The 19,489-nt window shown below is 44.6% G+C and overlaps 1 protein-coding gene across 11 annotated transcripts in view; it reads left to right on the forward strand.

The window, feature by feature from the left end:
- PTPN3 (protein tyrosine phosphatase non-receptor type 3) overlaps positions 1-5,100 on the forward strand; it is a 145,271-nt gene extending 140,171 nt beyond the window's left edge. For all 11 annotated transcript variants that reach the window (XM_027105264.1, XM_027105263.1, XM_027105261.1 and 8 more), the window contains one exon: positions 1,529-5,100. In XM_027105264.1, the coding sequence (XP_026961065.1) occupies positions 1,529-1,606 (78 nt within the window). In that variant the 3' untranslated portion in view covers positions 1,607-5,100. The remainder of the gene's footprint in view (positions 1-1,528) is intronic.
- The last annotated feature ends 14,389 nt before the right edge of the window (positions 5,101-19,489 follow it).

The raw sequence follows: 19,489 nt of genomic DNA on the forward strand, positions 1-19,489 counted from the left end.
GCTGAGCAGATCCAACACCCACCCCATCCAAGTTCTGCCTCTCGCTACCCACCACTTCTGCTGCCTCACAGTTTGTTTCCTGCCAGCCGCTTGGCCAGGGAGCAGCCCCGGTGCACTCTGCATTGTCAAGCCACTGACCCGTCATGTGTCTGTCCATCGGAAGTAAGCAAGGTCACCTGAGGGTTTCACCCCACCCGCCTGCTCCTGGGTGAGCCTTTTGACTCAGCAGATGTCTCACACGGCCCTACTCTCTCCTCTTCTGGGCTCTCTCCCACGTACGTCACGCCTGGGTACCTGGCACTGCAAGTGTCCACAAGAGGAAATATTGTGGCTTCCCCCCAGAGCTACAGCAGGGGCAGTGGGGTGGCACGGAAAGTTCACGATTCACACTCCCCCACATACTGGGCAACCTCTGAAGAGTGCCTTAACCTCTCTGTAAGCCTCAGTTTCCCCATCTGCAAAATAAGGACTATCCCGTATTCATTCATTCATCCGTTCAACAGGTAATTGCACAAGCAGGAGAGACCTGAGCTTATATCTAGTAGAACTGGATCAGTTGACTATAGATCTCGGCAGCAGTGGGAGGAGTCCAAAGGGAGTCTGAGAGCTCGGGGAGAGTATCGAAAGCTGCCTTTGGAAAGTCAGGGCTTTCTGGAGGAACGGCCTCCGAGGCCATACCCCCCGATGGATGAGGAGAAGTTAGCAAAGAAGGGACTGGGACTGGCCCTGAGCTCTGTGTCCTCACAGACTCATGGACCAAGCTCATAAGATTTCTCTAACGATGGTGAGCTCATGTTTTAAATTCACGTGCACCCAGGAAACCTGGTTAAGAAAAAAAAAAAAAAATCAGGTTCTCTGCCCTGTTTTGTGGTATGGAAGACCTCATTGCTAGTTAAAGAATGTTTAAAGTGCATCTTCTGGGCACATTTTCCTAGCTGATGCAGCTCAGTCTGAATGCTTTCTTGTCACCCAGGACACATCCGTCAAACAAGTCTCTTAGGTGTTTGTTAATATAAAGAACGTTACCCTGTAGAGCGGCTTTCAGTGGCTTTCCTTTGGAAGACAAAATCCAGACTCTTTATCTCAGTGCAAGGCCTTCTGCAGCCAGGTCCCAGCCCACCCGTGCCACCCTCCTACCAGCCCCGCTACCGACAGCTGTCCTGGGCCAGGACCGTGAGCCCTGGCTGTGTTCCTCTGAACGGGCCGCCCTTTCATTTCCACGTACACTGGTGTGTACATTGGAACGGCCACCCTGCAGCAACCTGTGTCCCTCCCGGACTCCCTGAGACTGCCGGTGCCTCCCTCTGCCGTGTTTCCATGCCACGGTTGCCCAGCCCTCATCACATAGTGAGCTCACAGGTAGGTGTGTCTTCTCCACACCGGGTCCCTGATGTAGCCCAGGGCCTGGCTCGGCCGGAGCTGGAGCTCAGGGTGTTGATGAGTGAGGTGAAAGAATAACTGTGTCTGTGGTCTGATGCAGCATTTGTGGAACTGCTGGCCAGCTTGACGGCTTTCTGTTCCTTTCCAGAGCCAGTACAAGTTTGTGTGTGAAGCGATCCTTCGTGTTTATGAAGAAGGCTTAGTCCAAATGCTGGATCCCAGTTAAGATGACTGTGAAGACGTTCATTCCTCTTTCCCAAGGGCGTCCTCCTTCTCTCTGGAAACAGCAAGAGGAATTTGTAGGCTGTGGGAAAGGAATGAGCATATTTGAACCCAAGCACTTTAAATTTCTATTAAAAGAAAAAGGTATCGTGTACATAGGAACTGTGTAGATAACGCATGCGGTCATAGCATCATTTAGGCCCGCATCTCCTCCGGAGAGATAAGCAGAAGGGGATCTCAGTTTGGGGCCTGTCCTAATGCCTCCCTCCTTCTCCGTCTCCATATTCCTGTAAACCATCCTTGGGCAATTGAGAGGGGACGCCAGCAACCCTGTTGACCTCCCAGGAACGAGATGGCGTGGCTGTTCAGAGTTGCTTGGATGAGTTGTGTGTATATGTGTAAAGGACTAAGGGCTGAGCTTTCCGTGTGTCTGGGCGGAGCTGGAACAGTCAGCGTTCACCTGCCCTGATGCTAACGAGAAACCCCATGAATGTACTGAACGGCAGGGGGTGGGGTGTCAGGCCTAGGGGCAAGCGGTGCCTTTTCTGCCCTCCCTTCCTTGGTCCCATCTCCCTGCCACTTCCAATATTCACGTTTCTGAGACTCGTGTCCAAATGCCCTGCCTTCTCCCTGCATTAGTGACCCTCCTCGGGTTCACACCAGCGCCTGAACCGGGCAGTGCAGGTTTCGGGGGAGTTTTCAGTTGAGACTCTGAGAACAAGGACTCCCAGTGTTGTCCCACGTGTTCGATTTGGAGCAGGTGCCTGTTGCCTCTGCTTTCCTCTTGCTGTACCCTCAGCACCCAGGACTGGAACCATCCACTACTGAATCTAAGACATGGATTGCTGCTACTTCGAGCTATTACACTTGAAACGTTACAATTTTCCTGAGGGGAGATGGGATGTCACTTAAATATTCAGAATCTTTGGCCCTTCTGAGAAAAGGTCTAGTCGTTGAGCCATGGGAAACCCAGCTTCTAGAGGGTTGCCTGTGGAGGTGTGTGTGTGTCTGTGTGTTGTGTGTGCTCCCACGGGTGAGTGTTTCTTGGGATTCCTAACTTGATTCAAATTACAGTTGAGTTTATATAAAGAATGAGTCTCTGTATAGAAGAACAAATGTGTGCATTCACTCTTAGTTACAATGGTCTTCGTTTCATTTCAAAGGAGAGGATCAGACTATCTGAATATAAACACAATTTGATGTTAATTTATTCTCAGTACACCATGATTTTGATTGTCCTAAAGAATTCTGCCTTTGTTAATACTATGTTAATTTTTTTTTAAATTTGTGACAGGATTGTAGCAAATTATTATTTAAGGAAAATAAATTACGTAAACATTCTAAAGTGGTATTTTGAAATAGTGGTTTTATGTATCCAGAAGAAACAGCTAAGTATCCAATTTCTTAACGGGATTTATAGAAAAAGGATGGTTTCGTGTTATAGTGCACTGAAATGAGGCCGTTTTGATGTTTAGCAAACTGGGCTAGTTGAGTAGTTTCCTGGTCACAAACTGGGTAAAAGACCTTTACTGTAGGGGCCAGGTTTCTAAAGGTTGTCTCCAGACCGAGCAAATTTACCGCATTCTTTACATCTTTTCCCCACCGTTGTTCTACTGTTAAATGGCCAGGGTGGAGGAAGGTGTTGTGCCGTGTCATGAGCCATACTGTGCAACAGGAGACACCGAAGCCCCATCCTTGTCAGCGTAATGCCAGGCTAGCAGAGTGTAGCAGCAGAGTCTGCGGCTAAGGGGTACGGGATTTGGTTTCTGATTCCACTCAACAGCTAGCCCTAGGCCTAGCCACTTATGCGCTTTACCTCCATCTTCTCATCTGTAAAATAGGAGAAATAAATAATACTGAGGACTTTGGGTCGGCTATGAGGATTGAATAAGATGATGCTATAGAAATTTTCATCAGCTGGAATCTGACACTGCTCTGGATGAATTACTTTGAAAAGTTAACTTATCAGTGACTAGCCCCCAAATCCATGAAACAGAAGTAGAAGCAGCTGGGTTTTTGTAAGAGAAAATCGCTTTTCTTCTCAAGAGCACCAAGGGCACAAAGGAGTATCATACAAGTACTTCTGGACTCAGAAAATTTGATCAGCCAGGCACCAAAAGAGAGGGAAAGCTGAAGTGAATTTAAATGCCGTCAGGATACTGAGCAAAGCATGGCCATTTGATAAAAAGGCATCCTCACCCTGTGTGTAAAAGGCTTGTGAAGTCTAAATGAGTTTGGAGATTTATGTTTTATTCTTTTTTTAAGAGACAAATTTTTTCATATGGTTGAGGAAGTGCTGCCGTTCTTTTACATCAATTTCCAAAAAGTTTACCGAAGGTTGCAACCAGCCTTTTTCTGCCACTGTGCGGGCCAGTAGTTCAGACTCAGCAGATGTTACCAGGAACAAAGTCCATGAAATCCTGGGGAAGAACAAGACAAGAGAGTTATCGAAAGGAGTAAAATATGCAAGTGGATACTACGGATGCTACCAATTAATTTATGGAGTTCAAGATTCCTGCTTCATTACCTTACACACTTAAGCAATTATACCTGAGAAGCCCGTTTTAGCCCAAAGTGAAGAATGTCATCAAAATCAGGAAAAACATTTTGCCTGGGAAATTGGGGTATGAACGGAGAAGACATTTACATCCTGTGTTCTGGCACTCTCGGAAGATCTAATTAGACTCGTCGATGTGCAGACATAAAATGGGAAATCCCTCCTGGTGTCACTCCATAGAACCTGCACTAGGTGTTTTGATTTTCCAGAACGAGAGATCCAACTCAGTTTGGTTGGGGGAGAAGCGGGGAGGGTTGGATCACAAACTTGGGCTGGTCTTTAGTTCCTACCACAGTAACTTATACTTCAGTTTGCTTTGAGATTAGCATAGATGCTGTCGCTGCCAAGTTGCTGGTTGATGTTTCTTGTTCCTCGTAGAAGTTACCGTAGAACCGGAGGCAACGAAGAGGCAGCATCAATGGGAAAGGGTGGGCAGAGGCAGGATGTGGGTCTAGGTTAGACTTAGACAAGATGTGTCGCCCTCAGCCCTCACTTTCCTTCTAAGTAAAAGGGGGAGTTTGGGCTCGAGGGGATGAGCTCTGGTCTTTTTCAACATCTGCCGTTCTGGGAGTCTATTCCAGAGAGTCAAGGTTAATCCTAAACCAAAACCTCCAGTAAGCTACTGGAGAGAGATGTATCACGCTTCTGGAACTTGTCTCCAAGAGCTGGTCCCTCAGACCTTGGCAAAGACTCTGACCTCAGCCTGGGAAGCCAAGCAGGGAGGGAGTCCAATGGCCGGGCTGTCCGGCATCTCTATAACTCACGTTCCCTCTAGAGCAACCAAGGGATTTGTGTTGTCATGTAGTTTTGAAAAGTATCTTAATTGATTAGCAATATTTTGTCTGTAAAGTTGGAGTGTTTTTCATTCTGACCTGTTCTTTCAGTGACTCTACTGAAAAACAATTTGATCAATATAAAAACATTCAAGCTATGCAACACTGTTACTGTGTGTTGACATTTTTATTCTGATGTCTTGATTTCTGGAAATGTTTTCTCATTTTGTTTGCTTTTTTTTTTTTTTTTAAGTAAGTGTTAACTCTCTTGGAGGAGAGTCCTCTCTGCCATCTCCACCTTCCCTTGGTGAAGGATGACCATGGACAGCCTTGACCTTGTGTGGCAAGTTCTAGATCAGAAATAGATTCAGCTGTCATGACAACAGTAGCTTACACAAAGTAGAAGTTTCTTTACCCTCTCCCATGCAGGGCTGCCAGGTGGCTGCATGATCCCTAGGGTCTCGGGTTCCTTCTGACTTGTTACTTGGCCATTCCCAGTATGCAGCTTGTACATTGAGGTCCGCGATGGCAGCTCCAGTCGTGTTCACATTCTAGCAGACAGAATGGAGGAGGGAGGAGGAGAAAAGCAAGACCCTTCCCTCAGGGCGTGTCATGTGAATGTGTGCGTCTCATCAATCCGAACTTACAGGGCCATACCTACCACAAGGGAACCTGGGAAAGATAGTTTTTATTCCAAGAAGCCATGTGCCTAACTAAAAGTCAGGAGTTCTGGGAATCCCCTGGTGGTCCAGTGCTTAGAACTCAACGCTTTCACTGCCGAGGGCCTGGATTCGATCCCTGGTTGGGGAACTGAGATCCCACAAGCTGCATGGTGTGGTCAAAAAAAAAAAAAAAGAGCTCTAAAAAAATAAAATAAAAATTCAGGAGTTCTGTTTCTGAGAAACAAGGAAAGAATGGGTTTGAGGGACAATTAGTGGTCGCTGCCATGGCTCAACCCTTTGGTGTCACCTTTCTTGTCTCACGTTGTCCCTGAGGTAGACAGCTCAAACCCCAGCCAGGTATGGCATGGATCTAAAGCCAGAATCACATTTGAGTGACCTGTGGTCCTCTCTGTCAGCTCTGGGTGGCTTCTTGTGGTCTAATGACCTATAAACTCACTCAAGTTATTTTCTCCCAACATAGCCCATAAACAGTCGTGAAGTAGAAACAGGAAAACGGCCACTGAAAACTCATTCATAAGAGGAGAGAACAGGAAACACTGCTGCAAGGGGTTGCCCAAGCCCACTGCAGGAATAATGAAGACGCCTCTGGCCGGCCATCGAGTCCCTTGGATGGTCACCTGACAGCCCAGTCCCACTCTGGGAGGGACTCCTTGTCCACTGACCTCCCTGGCCACATCCAAGGTGGGGCTACAGAGCTTTTGTAGCCCTGCTTACTCCTGGGGCAGTTTGGGAGGTGCCCAGGGTTGTGATTTCTCTGCCAATAGAATTCCACCAAGTACCCACAGCCGGAGATCTGGTCTAGACCGGTGTTCTGTGCTCTGCCTGTGTTTCTTCTCAACTTGAAGGTAGCGACTTTGGGGCCACCTGACCAAGAAGTTTGGGTGGGAAGGCAACACCCACAGTCTGATTTTTGGAGCTACTGGTTTGCATTTTCCGGCAGAGAAGTCTTGAAAATGGCTTGCTGCCCCAGCCTGTCTCCTGCTAAGGCTGCCACTTCAAGGCCACTGCTCTTAATAGCTGCAGTTTGGAGAACAGAGGCTGTTGGCATTTTCTATGCTTCAAGATTTTAATCAATTTTGATTACAGGCTAGAGACCGTGTGTCCCTTGGTAAAGCAGGATTGCCTTCCATCTCTGCTGCAGGCTGTCTGGCTCTAGCCCCAGTTCATCTCACTTTTATATGACTTTGTGAAAAGCAACAAGGAGCAGCATTCACACTTTAATCACTCTCCCACCATTTCCTCTATTGCCGTGACCTCTGTCAGCATGTGGTCCATCCAGTTTCATCAAATGTTTAGCCATTATATAAAAGACAATATTCTTGACATCCACTGCCTACCAATTCCACTAAGCCAGTGCTACGTTTTAGATGTTACTTGCAGCATCCCATTATCAGTTATCAAATTCTGAATCCAAAAGCCAAAGTAAAGGTGGTTGGAGCAAAGTACAAGTTTTATTTCTCACATAAACACAGGAGTCCAGAGCTGGTACAGTGGCTCCATGATCATTGGGACCTACACCCCTCCAATCTTCAACGTACACCTTCACCTCATAGTCCAGAATGGCTGATCCAGCTCCAGCCATCACATCCATGTTTCAGCCAGAAGAAAAGAGGAAAAGGGACAAAAAAAAGAATGCCCCTTCCCTTTAAAGATAATTCCTGAAAGATCCATAGACTACTTGATTAACACATAGTTAACGAGAACTTGATCATAGGGGTGCATCTAGCTGCAAAGGGGTGAAGAAATGCAGTCTTTACTCTGGATGGCACTCTACCCAACCAAAATTCAGGAGTTTTGTTATTGAAGAAAGGGAAATGATTATTAGGGCACAATTAGCAGCCTCCCCTACAGATCCCTTGACTTCAGATCTACTGAAGGGCTGACATATGAGGAGTTAACACTGCTCAAGACCCAGCACACAAGAACAAGTGCAATTATGTCACTTAAGCAAAACTGACCCACCATCCTGAAGAACAGCACTGACAGCTCCTAACATCATCAGCGCTCATCCATTACATACACGAATCATTTGAATAAGAATAGACTGATGGGCTTCCCTGGTGGCGCAGTGGTTGAGAGTCCACCTGCCGATGCAGGGGACGTGGGTTCGTGCCCCAGTCCGGGAGGATCCCACATGCCGCGGAGCGGCTCGGCCCGTGAGCCATGGCTGCTGAGCCTGCGCGTCCGGAGCCTGTGATCCACAACGGGAGAGGCCACAGCAGTGAGAGGCCCGCGTACAGCAAAAAAAAAAAAAGAATACAGGTCATTCTTCTTCTATGGCCACCCTTGTATCCTTTGCTAGTTAATCCTTATGCCTCTAGATTCCTCTCGTGGTTGAGGAAGCCACCAGAATTTCTCCTTAGGCTACCCCAGGGCTTCCAACATCATTGTCCGAAACAGAGGAAGAGCCAGAAAAGAAGACTTGTTGGGACGCAGCGGCAGAGGTCCGGGGAGGAATGGTGGCAGTGAAGACAAGGTAGGTGGTCGTAGTCCAGACATATTTAAGAGGAAGGGGTATGGCTTGATAACTGGTGGGTGTACCAAGGGAGGAGCCAAGGATGGGGCCAGTTTCAAGGTTGGGCAACTGGGTGGGTGTGGGAGCTGCAAACAAGGAGAACTAGGTGCGGGGAAGATGAAGAGGTTGTTCTCTGAGTCTGAGGTCTGACATTAGGGACACATGTAAACCAGTCAGAGGAGTCTCACACAGCTATATCTGAACGTGAAAGTTTACTCTTAAAAATGGTGTAGGCATTTCTGGGTCCTGAGCACTGCAAACAGCCACAGTAGATGTCTTCTGTGCCACTCTTGTTTGAATGTTAGTCCATTCAATTGACTTCTGTAATCAAATCCAGTTATTAAAATAGCCCATCTGGGGTGAATATGCAATTGTCATAGTCTCCTCAGGCTGCAGTAACAAAATACCATCAACTGGGTGGCTTAAACAGCAGACATTTATTTCTCACAATTCTGCATCCCAGGAAGTCCAAGATCAAGGTGCCCACAGATTCGGTTCCTGGTGAGAGTTCTCTTCTTCCTGGCTTGCAAACAGCCGCCTTCTTGCGGTGTCCTCACGTGATAGAGCGAGCCCTGATGTCTCTTCTTTTTATAAGGGCACTAATCCCATCATGGGGGCCCCTCATGACCTCATCTAAACCTAAATATCTTCCAAAGGTCCCATCTCCTCATACCATCACACTGGGGGTTAGAGCTTCAACATAGGAATTTGGGGGAGGACACAATCCAGTCCATAGCAGCGAATTCATATATTTGATCATAATTGTAACCAGAGGTCCAAGTTCTGAACTTCCCCACCCCTCCTCTGCCTGCCTGAACTCTCAGAGACCTCACTCTCCCCTAGAGCCCCACAAGCAAGACAGACCAAGAGGGCAGCACACTGGGGCTAAGGAGAGATCCCCAACCTTGGTCTGGACGTCAGCCTCTGCTGGTCGGTGGTCTCAGCACAGGTGTTATGCATAATTTTCTTTAGTAGTGTTCAGCGTTACCCTGGCCCCCTCCAGCCTGAGGGAACAACACTTCTCCTTCCTGAGAGGGTGGGGTAGTGGGATGGGGCAGGAGCAAGGGAATACCCTCTTTCAGCCCCCATCAGCAGTACCCACCCCAATGCATTTCCAGAGTTATGCATCCCACCCCTCAGCCAGGTGGCTCCTGGGCAACCTCACATTTTTGGCATCTCTGTTCCTCCATTGATGACGATATGAATCAAATTGGGCCCAGCAGCAGCTGCAACCATGCTTCCTCACACTGACCAAGGGAACCATTCGGTCATCTGTCCTGCCCTGGAGCCCCAAAGAAAACCCCTCAGAGCTTGATGGGTTTCTGGCCTAGGCTGAAACACTCTACCCCACCTGGAACTCCATCCACGTCTCACTTGCACTTTGAGAAATGGGTCCATCGTTCCTGTTGTCTTTCAGAACTGCTCATTTACCACCCAGTGCCAAGCCTGAGGTTCCAATTGAACATTTTCTGAAAATAAGCCTCATGCCTCAGAGGCTTTAACTTCCATCCCATCATTTAATGCCAAGCAGACAATTGTGAATAAAGGGGGGAAAGGTCTCTCCCCTGCCCTCTTCCTGCTACGCGCGCGTGCGCGCACACACACACACACGGAATACCCCAGGCAGGAAGGGGAAGGGTGGTAAGTGGTGCTCTAAAGTCGTATGGCCAGTATCAATGTCAAGATCAGATCTCGGAACTGGTCCCTGTGGACTCCACTGCGTGAACTGCTGACACCACAACACCACTGAACCCCATCCTGCTTTGGACACTGGATGAGCTGCCCCTGCAGCTGCCACCCTCAGAGAATGAACCCACACAGTCCCTGCCGCCTGTCGTCTCTGAGTCCTGGGACAGATGCTTCTCACTGGCAGAACCTAGCTTATGAGCCCAGACCTAGCTGCAAGGGAGGCTGGAATGCAAACATGTGGCCTTTTCAGGGTCTGTAATGGGAGATGCAGAAGGGGATCTCTGCCTTATGTGGTAGAAGTGTTTCCAAATTTAGAAGCTGGATGACCAAAACCAAATGTCCTCTATAATCCACTCCTACTGCCTTCTAATACCCTTCCCATACTTCTAAAACGTAACAGTGTGCCTGCCTGACATGGAACGACCATCCCTTATACAACTGAAAATCTGCTCACCCTTCCCCAAGAGGGGTCAACCAGGACGCTTATCAATTACAGCAGCAGCAATTCCTTTTCTCCTAGGTCATGATCTATCTCAATTTCCTATACTATATGGACTAAATTGTATATGACAGCTATCAGCATACCCTATAAAAAGTACAGGAAAAAGAAAAGGGGAGAAGAAAAATTAGATTAAATATTTTAAAATATACACGACACAGCCAGGAAAAAATACAACAGAACTACATTATGTGTAAAGGCATTGCCCACAGAGGAGACCTGTCTGGACTCTGTCCAGAGTGTGAGGTCAGAGTGACCTTCAGGGCCCTGGCCAGGAACTTAGCTCTTAGATTTCACCTTAGACACCAGGTGCATGGTTTTGGTTGCAGTGAGAGACCTACCTGGCAAAGGCAGAGGTGTGTAAATGAGAACAGGCTTGATAGTAATCAAGGCCAGTAAGTCAAGTTTCTAAACAAAAGGTATGCATGCTATTTATAAACTAACCATAAAAACTCAGAAACCTGAAACAAAAACAACTGAGAGATGCCTAGAAAAATACATTCTAAAATTAAAAATGTTAGAGTCCTTCAGCAGTTCCTTGTTTCTCGTATTAAATCTGGGTCGTCCTCAATAACAAAGAGCTTGTAGGAATTCTAATTTTGGCTTATGTAGGCATTGTCCAAAAGCACAGGGAGAGCTGATCCCTTCCCCACAGATGCCTCCACCTCCAAACGCCTTTATTTCTATATTTTACTACTTAAATAAATCGGTGAGCCCTCCCCCACAAATTCTTCTATCATCTTCTTTCTGCCTCATCTCAGGAAAAGCTCTCCTCTCTCTTTTCTTCATAACATCGAGAACTAAATAAAGAAATTCATAACAGGATTCTTCATAAAGGATTAAAGGTGGAAACCACCCAAATGTCCATCAGCTGTTAGATGGATACACAAAATGTGGTCTAGCCATACAGTGGAACATTATTTGGCCATAAAAAGGAAAAAAGTTCTGATACATGCTACAACATGGATGAACCTTGAGAACACACTAAGTGAACAAAACCAGACCCAAAAGGTCACATATTGTATGGTTGCATTAATTTGTGTTGTTCAGAAAAGGCAAATTCATAGAGACAGAAAGTAGATCAGAAGTTGCCGGGGGCTGGGAAGAAGGGGGATGAGGAATAACCGCTAATGAGTATCGAGTTTCTTTGGGGGGATGATGAAAATGTTCTGAAATCAGAGAATGGTGTTGGTTGTACAATGTGAATAAATTAAAAACCATTAAATTGCCCACTTTGAAATGGTGACTTTTATGTTAAGTGAATTTCATCTCAATTTTTTAATTGTTAAAAAAAACAAGCTAAACTAAAAAACAGTGTCATCAGTCCCCTAAGTTGTTCTGAGAAGTAGGTGGTTGCAGATGTCAAAACGATAAAACCATTTGCAAACCCACCAACCCAGTAACTCCACTTCTGGGAACCTGACCTAAGGGAATAATTTAAAGGTTTTGCTTATGACGTCAAGACAGTTTTTAAATGTGTCCTTGCAGTGAGATGTTTTTATAATAGTGAAAACTTGGAAACAATCTCAATGCTCATCAGTCTGAGTCTGGTTCAATAAAGTTTGGTGCATTTTTGTTATGGGATACTGGGTAGCTCTGAAAGTCGATATAGATATCCACACACAGAAAGAATCTTGTGATATCTTGATAACTAAGTAACTCGGGATGCAGAATAGTATTACTGTGTGATTCTAACTATAGATAAAGTCGGTATATTGTGGTGGCCAAAAATATAGATTGGGGAGCAAAACAACCTAGATTCAAATCCCAGGTCCTCACCATTTGCCAGTTTTAAGTCCTGGGGTTAGATAGCTAAGCCTGTGTTTTCTAACCTTTCTGTGTTTCACCTGTGTTTTCTAACCTCTGTGAGCCTGTGTTTTCTAACCTTTCTGTGCTTTTCTAAGCTTCAGTTTTCTCATCTATAAACTGGGGGTAATAATATCTATGTCATAGGGTTGTTGTGAAGAGTGAGTTATTATGTGGAAAATTAGACCATTCATGGTGCATAATACAGATCAAAGATAAATAGATACATACATAGATAAATAGATACACAGATGATAGCAAAAAGTCAGAGAGGGGGTGGGGAATCCCAATATGTTAAGAGTGGCTGTCTCTAGGGATAGGGTAGTGGCTGGATTTCCTTTTCTTTTTGCTTATCGGTATAGTCTAAGTCTCTGCAATGGACATGCATTACTCTAAAAGTTACTATATAATTTTTAAAAAGCTGGAATATTGCTACTGATGCACATATACTAAAAAATGAAAAACGTTGAACTTTGCAGTGAAATTAAATGTAAGAATCAGACTTTAACTCTTCCTTGTGTCAGACAGGATTCTTCTGATTGAAAGTGACAGGAAGCCAACTCAAATTAGCTTAAACCAAAAAGGAGGACTCCTAGGCAGGACACTAGGGCAGTGTCAGAAGGGAAGGAAGACTTCAGGAAGTAGGACAGCTCAGTGGAGGGATTGGATTCTTAAATCCTTTTGTTTCTGCTTCTCTCAGTCTTCATTATCTTGATGCCTTCAAACGGCCTGGCTGATGGCTGATCCCCATAGCTCCAAAACCAGAAAGGAACGAGCGTTCTCTCCACGCCCATTCAGGGCTTCTCAGGGGAGCATTCTGATTCCGGTTAAGGGCTCACCCCTTGGACCAATCACTGCGACCCTGGGGTTGGTCAGTGAGTCACAGCCCCATCCCCACACAACTCGACTGGACTCAAGAGTGGGAACAGCTCCCCAGAAAAAGAAAGAGTTATTCTGAGTAAAGGCGAAAGGGCCCTGACAATTAGGTCAGGCCCTGTAATGAACCTGTCACTGGCCAAAGCATTTGATATGCTGGCCTCATTGCATAAATGCCTGGAGAGTGTCCAGAGGCCTCCTCCAGAGTCCCAAAAGTTACAAATTCCTGCCTCATCTTATTCCAGTTTAAACTGTATTACGTCAAGGACACGTCTTCAAGAAAGATCTTTCAATCTGTTTCTACTTTGATTGACATCACTCTCGAACAGTATTCTACTGGTTAATGTTGCAAATATGATGTGGGTTAAATGGATAGGTCAATTTGGAATTCCAAACCTTCATCAGAAGATGACCTGTTTTTTTTTTCTTTTTTAAGATGTTTTTTGATGTGGACCATTTTTTAAAGTCTTTTTTGAATCTGCTACAATATTGCTGCTGTTTAGGTGTTTTGGTTATTTGGCCATGAGGTGTGTGGGATCTTAGCTCCCCGACTGGGGATCGAACCTGCACCTCCTGCATTGGAAGGCAAAGCCTTAACCACTGGACCACCAGGGAAGTCCCAGGTGATGACCTGTTTTAACACACCTCTTCCTTGGCGAGCTCGAGACGGCCTGTATTTGTCCACTACTCTAAGGAGGAGGGTCTGTTTGCCTAGGACTCCCAACACTGTCTTCTTGCCCCCACCCCTCACCAACCCGGCAGGAATGTGACAACTTCTACCCTTAGCAATTCCCGCAGTTAGTTCTATCTTTTCTTTTCCTCATATCCACATGCCACACGCCTTCCCAGTCGTCCAGGTCCACCTCAAATGCCCTCTCCTCCAGGAAGCCTTCCTTGCCTGCCCCTTCCTGAACTAGAGCCATGTTTCCTCCTCTGTGATGGCTTGGAATATGATGCCTCTCGAGTCACTGGTCATGCTCATCTTATCTCCCTACTGGAGAGAGAATCATGCTTGGTTCATCTCTGTGCCCCTAAGGACACACACATAGTGATAAGCAGTTACCAGTAATGCCTGTTGAATGGATGCAGGCCAATACTCTTTACATGGCTGACCTCAACTAGGATCCTGCGCTCCCTAACACTGTTCCTCTTCTATGTTACTTTACACCCTGTCACCCTTATCCCCATGACAACAAGTTTTTAGAGGGGATAGGGGAGATGGAAGAAAAAGATTTCTAGATCTGATCACATAAAAATTCAGAATATCATAAACACAATAAAAAGGCAGTCAAGAAACTGCAAGGGCTTCTCTGGTGGCACAGTGGTTAAGAACCCACCTGCCATGCAGGGGACATGGGTTGGAGCTCTGGTCTGGAAAGATCCCACATGCTGTGGAGCAACTAAGCCAGTGAGCCACAACTACTGAGCCCACATGCCACAACTACTGAAGCCCGCACGCCTAGAGCCCATGCTCCGCAACAAGAGAAGTCACCGCAATGAGAAGCCCCTGCACCACAACGAAGAGTATCCCCTGCTTGCCGCAACTAGTGAAAGCCTGCGCGCATCAACGAAGGCCCAACGCAGTCAAAAATAAAATAAATTAAAAAAAAAAGAAACTGAGAAAAATATTTGCAACAAATTCAAATAAGAGATGCCATTTTTAGCTTAAACTTGGCAAAAATAAAAGTTGTGGTTTTGAAGCATATTTAATGACAATTTTATCGAAAATATTTGAACAGAGAAAAACCTAGAAAGTCAACACCATTTTAATAGTGATTAGATCAAATTTTTGTGATTATGGGTTGTTCTAAGTTTTTCTCTTTTCCAATTGTTTATAATAATTAATAAGCATTACATATATAATCATAAGAACAAAGAAACAGATGCCACCTTTTGCTGAATTCCCTATAAGATAAAACTCCATGTTGCCAAGGAAGTGGTGAGATGAGGATGTTGGAGTATAAATGGGTACAACCAGGAGGACAGGATATATTAAGTACATACTAACAGTATATGTTAAGAACTTTAAAAATGTTGATATTCTTTAGCTTAACTTCTATATCTAACTACTGACTTAATGACTGGAATAAAACATGACTAGGAAAAACTACTTTTAGTCATTGATTCTAATGATTAGAATAGCAAGTGACCAGGAAATCAGACAGATGGAAATAATGATTTACATACAGCAATATTCATTGCAGAGCTTCCTAAAATATGAAAAAATTGGAAACAACTAAATGTCCAATATCAAGGATATGGGTTAAGTAAATTATGGTCCTATAATGGAATAGTATGCAATCATGAAATGCCAGTTGTAAAGAATATTTAAATAAGATAAAAAATAGTTATGATATAATGTTCAGTGTAAAAACTCAAAAAAAACTAGATAAATAGTGCGATCTCCAAGGTATGTACATGTGTATGTGCATACACATGAAAAGGGACTCAGAAGATTGTACCAACATGTTAACAGTGAATATCTCTGGATTTATGAATTATGGGTGATTTAAGTTTTTTTCATAATTACCATGTATTTTTTATAATCAGAAAAAAATAATTTTTATAAGGTCCCCATGATTTTTAACTAGTCACAGGTTTAACTAGTCACAACCTAGCTTCACAAATGCACATTACTTTGACCTAGCAACTCAAACTTTAGGAACAGATTCCTCATGTATATTCAGTTATTCACAACAGCACGGTAATGGCCAAAGATTGGAGACAACTTGAATGCCCAGCATAGAGGTCTAGTGAAGTTAATTATAATACAGAGTTACAATGGAGTCTTCTGCAGTCATAAACAAGAATGAGGAAGACTTCCCTGGTGGCGCACTGGTTAAGAATCTGCCTGCCAATGCAGGGGACACAGGTACGAGCTCTGATCCAGGAAGACCCCACCTGCCGCGGAGCAACTAAGCCCGTGTGCCACAACTACTGAGCCTGTGCTCTAGAGCCCACAAGCTGCAACTACTGAAGCCCGTGCGCTTGGAGCCCGTGCTCCGCCGCAAAGACAAGCCACCGCAGTGTGAAGCTTGCGCACCACAACTAGAGGAAGCCCGCGTGCAGCAACGAAGGCCCAACACAGCCAAAATTAAATAAATAAATTTATTTTAAAAAGAGAATGAGGACGCCCCTTATTGCTTTGTCATTATTATTATTCTATACTTGTATATTGTTCTATGATATTAATCATGGTAAATATTCTATACTATTATTGTATTGTTATTATTATATACTAATACAGAATGCACTCCGAAATAAAGTGTTAAATGAAAACAGCAAGACAACAACAAGGTATAGAGGAAACTTCCAATTGTGTAGAAAGGGAGAAACGAATATGCATGTATACAGATAGATAGGCTTGTCTATAACTATATCTATAGACAGTTGCTCCTAAAGGCACAAAGTAAGTCTGGAAGGTACACAAGAAACTGGGAACACTGGATGCCTCTGAGGGGGGCACAGAGGTAGGAGAGAGATGTTTTACTATAGACCCTTTGGTACATTTTGAATCAGGAACTGTATTGCCTAGTCAACATTAAGTAATGCATAAAACTAGAATCGAAATGAACAACCACTGTTTCCTTAGCATCATTGTTAAGAGCTTGAATGGTGGATTCAAATTGCCTCAATTTAAATCCCAACTGCATTGCTTGATAACTGTGTAAACATTAGGGAAATTTCTTAATGGCTGTAAGCTCGTCTCCTAAACCACATAATAGAGGGTGATAATAACTCCTGCCTAGAGGGATTGCTGTGAGGATTAATGAGATTATTAAATGAGGGCTAAATGAGATAATCCATGTAAAGTGATTTATTTTATACATAACATTTTATTTTTATTCCTTGACTGCCTTGGGGATGGCCCATCCACAGGTCAATCAGAATATTCCCTGCCTCCCCAGAATGGGACCTACTGCATGAGCTTGTGCAGATCGAATGAGTTAATATAGTTGAAACCCCTGAAACAGTGCCTAGTTCATAGGGAAGTTTAACAACTGTTTTTCACAGAAACATCCTTTAAAAGGACAGTCCCATTTCCCCCTGACATCTCTGAATTCACGGGCTCCCTTTACTTCAATAATTTTATTATATCTTTCCTAGAATTTCTATGTAGACACTTTTTAAGCCCATGTATTCTTTTCTCATACTATTCTGTTCTGGCTTTAGGCTTAAAGTATCTGTTCCTTCCTTTCTTTATCTCTTCAAACATTTTAAACCCGCTTGTTTTAAACTTTCTTTCAGGTTGTTTTATTATCTTTAATTCTTGGAGTGCAAAGTCTTGTGCTAGTTGCAGCTGCTGACTGCTTGGGGCTCTCACGTGGGTTATACATGGATCACAAGCCCATCTTCATGGGGTTTCTGTGAGCCTCCGGACTCCTAACTGTGGAAGTGTCCCTATCCTGGAACTTCATGGAACCTGAGGTCCCCTGAGTTTTACCAGTTCTGGACAAGTTTTAACTTGTTCACTTGGAATCCACTTGGAAACCTCATACCATACAAGTGATGGGAACTCAGACTCCACGTCGGCATGTTGCCCAGAGGCAGGAGGTAAGGTTTTCTCGTTCTGCTCCCACGGTGAGGCAGCCTTGGTGACTCCTCGCTTCTTTAAGTCAGGTAACTCATTTTCATCTCCCTGAGAGCACAGAGCCAGTGGCTGGACTCCCCTCACAGGCAGGTATGAAATCTCCAGCCCCGAGCCCTCAGCTTTAATATACTATTAGCGCCTGACTTGAGCTCTGCCTGATCGAGGTTGTGGCATGCTTGCTTCGTGGAGGGGAATATATCTATGAATCCATGATTATGCCGATATCCAAAGAGAGAAGTGGGGCCTAGAAGCTTCAAGATGAGGCTGGGAGAAAGAAGCAGAAAGCTTCTGGCCTAAGTACCTTCCTGGAAAATCAATTTTCAAAAACAAAAGAGACAACCCTGTGGAAAACCTCAAACACCTCTGTATTGAAAAGGGATTGGGAGGAAACATCCCCAAATGTTACCTGACCTGGTTTTAGTGTTAGAAAAATGAATAAATTTTCTTTCTACTCTTCTATATTTTATCCCTTTTCTGTTCCCCCTTACCTTGGAGAACAGAAATCATAAGCCATTTTTTAAAATAGTTTATTTATTTTTGGCTGCATTGGGTCTTCGTTGCTGTGCGCGGGCTTTCTCTAGTTGTGGCAAGCGGGGGCTACTCTTCGTTGTGGTGCACGGGCTTCTCATTGCGGTGGCTTCTCTTGTTGCGGAGCATGGGCTCTAGGTGCACGGGCTTCAGTAGTTGTGGTACATGGGCTACGGAAGCCCATAAGCCATTTTTTAAAGTGTTTTTTCGTAGTGATCACGTTGTAATGTATAGAAATTTTGAATCACTATGGTGTCCACCTAGAACTAACATAGAATTGTAGGTTAGTTATACTTCAATTTAAAAATAAGAACATGTAATCACAGTTTTCTAATAGGTTCTGCAGTGAACAATGCTTATGTTGTTCAAACTAGTGATGCAAACACTAATTATTGATATAATTAAAAGTAGGATCAGGGCTTCCCTGGTGGTGCAATGGTTAAGAATCTGCCTGGCAATGCAGGGGACACAGGTTCGAGCCCTGGTTCGGGAAGATCCCACATGCCACGGCGCAACAAAGCCCGCGAGCCACAACTACTGAGCCTGCGCTCTAGAGCCCGTGAGCTACAACTACTGAGCCCACGTGCCACAACTACTGAAGCCCACGCACCTAGAGCCCGTGCCCCGCAACAAGAGAAGCCACCGCAATGAGAAGCCCGTGTACCACGACGAAGAGTAGCCCCTGCTTACTGCAACTAGAGAAAGCCTGCGCACAGCAGTGAAGACCCAACGCAGGCAAAAAATAAATAAAATAAAATAAAATAATTTTTTAAAAGTCTTTAAAAAAAAGTAGGATAAAATTTGGGGGAGGGGATGAGGAAAGAGAGGTGGAGTTATTAAATCTTCATCCCTTGTAACATTTACCGTTTAAAAATTGCTTTTTCTCTTTTCTTATTATTGTATCTATATGAAATGATAGGTGTTAACAAAACCTATTGTGGTAATCGTTGTACAACATATGTAAATCAAACCATCATGCTGTACCCCTTAAACTTATACAGTGATGAATACCAATTATTTCTCAATAAAACTGGAAAAAAATAAGGTGATTTTCCAATCAGCTATAGCAGGTTGCTAAGGTGACAGCATCGAACCACTTCCTCCTGTCAGAGGTTGGTGAAAAATCAGGGAGGGGCTGAACAAGGCCTGTGCTTGGAAGTGGAAGGACTACGTTGGAGTCCCAGCTCTGTCACGTATTCTCTGGACCAACCATGAAAGTAACACCTCTTGGAGTCTTCTTCCCTCCTATGCAAGTGGAGGTCTGTTCATCAATTCATTCATTCCACAGCTGCTTATTGAACATGTGATTTGTGCTCAGCGCTGATGCAGGAGCCAGGATGACCGTAAAGAACCAGACGGATGCACACGGG

Source organism: Aethalodelphis obliquidens, unplaced genomic scaffold (genome assembly GCF_003676395.1).
Source record: "Aethalodelphis obliquidens isolate GAN/ISIS:26980383/991018 unplaced genomic scaffold, ASM367639v1 scaffold7, whole genome shotgun sequence".
NCBI lineage: Eukaryota > Metazoa > Chordata > Mammalia > Artiodactyla > Delphinidae > Aethalodelphis > Aethalodelphis obliquidens.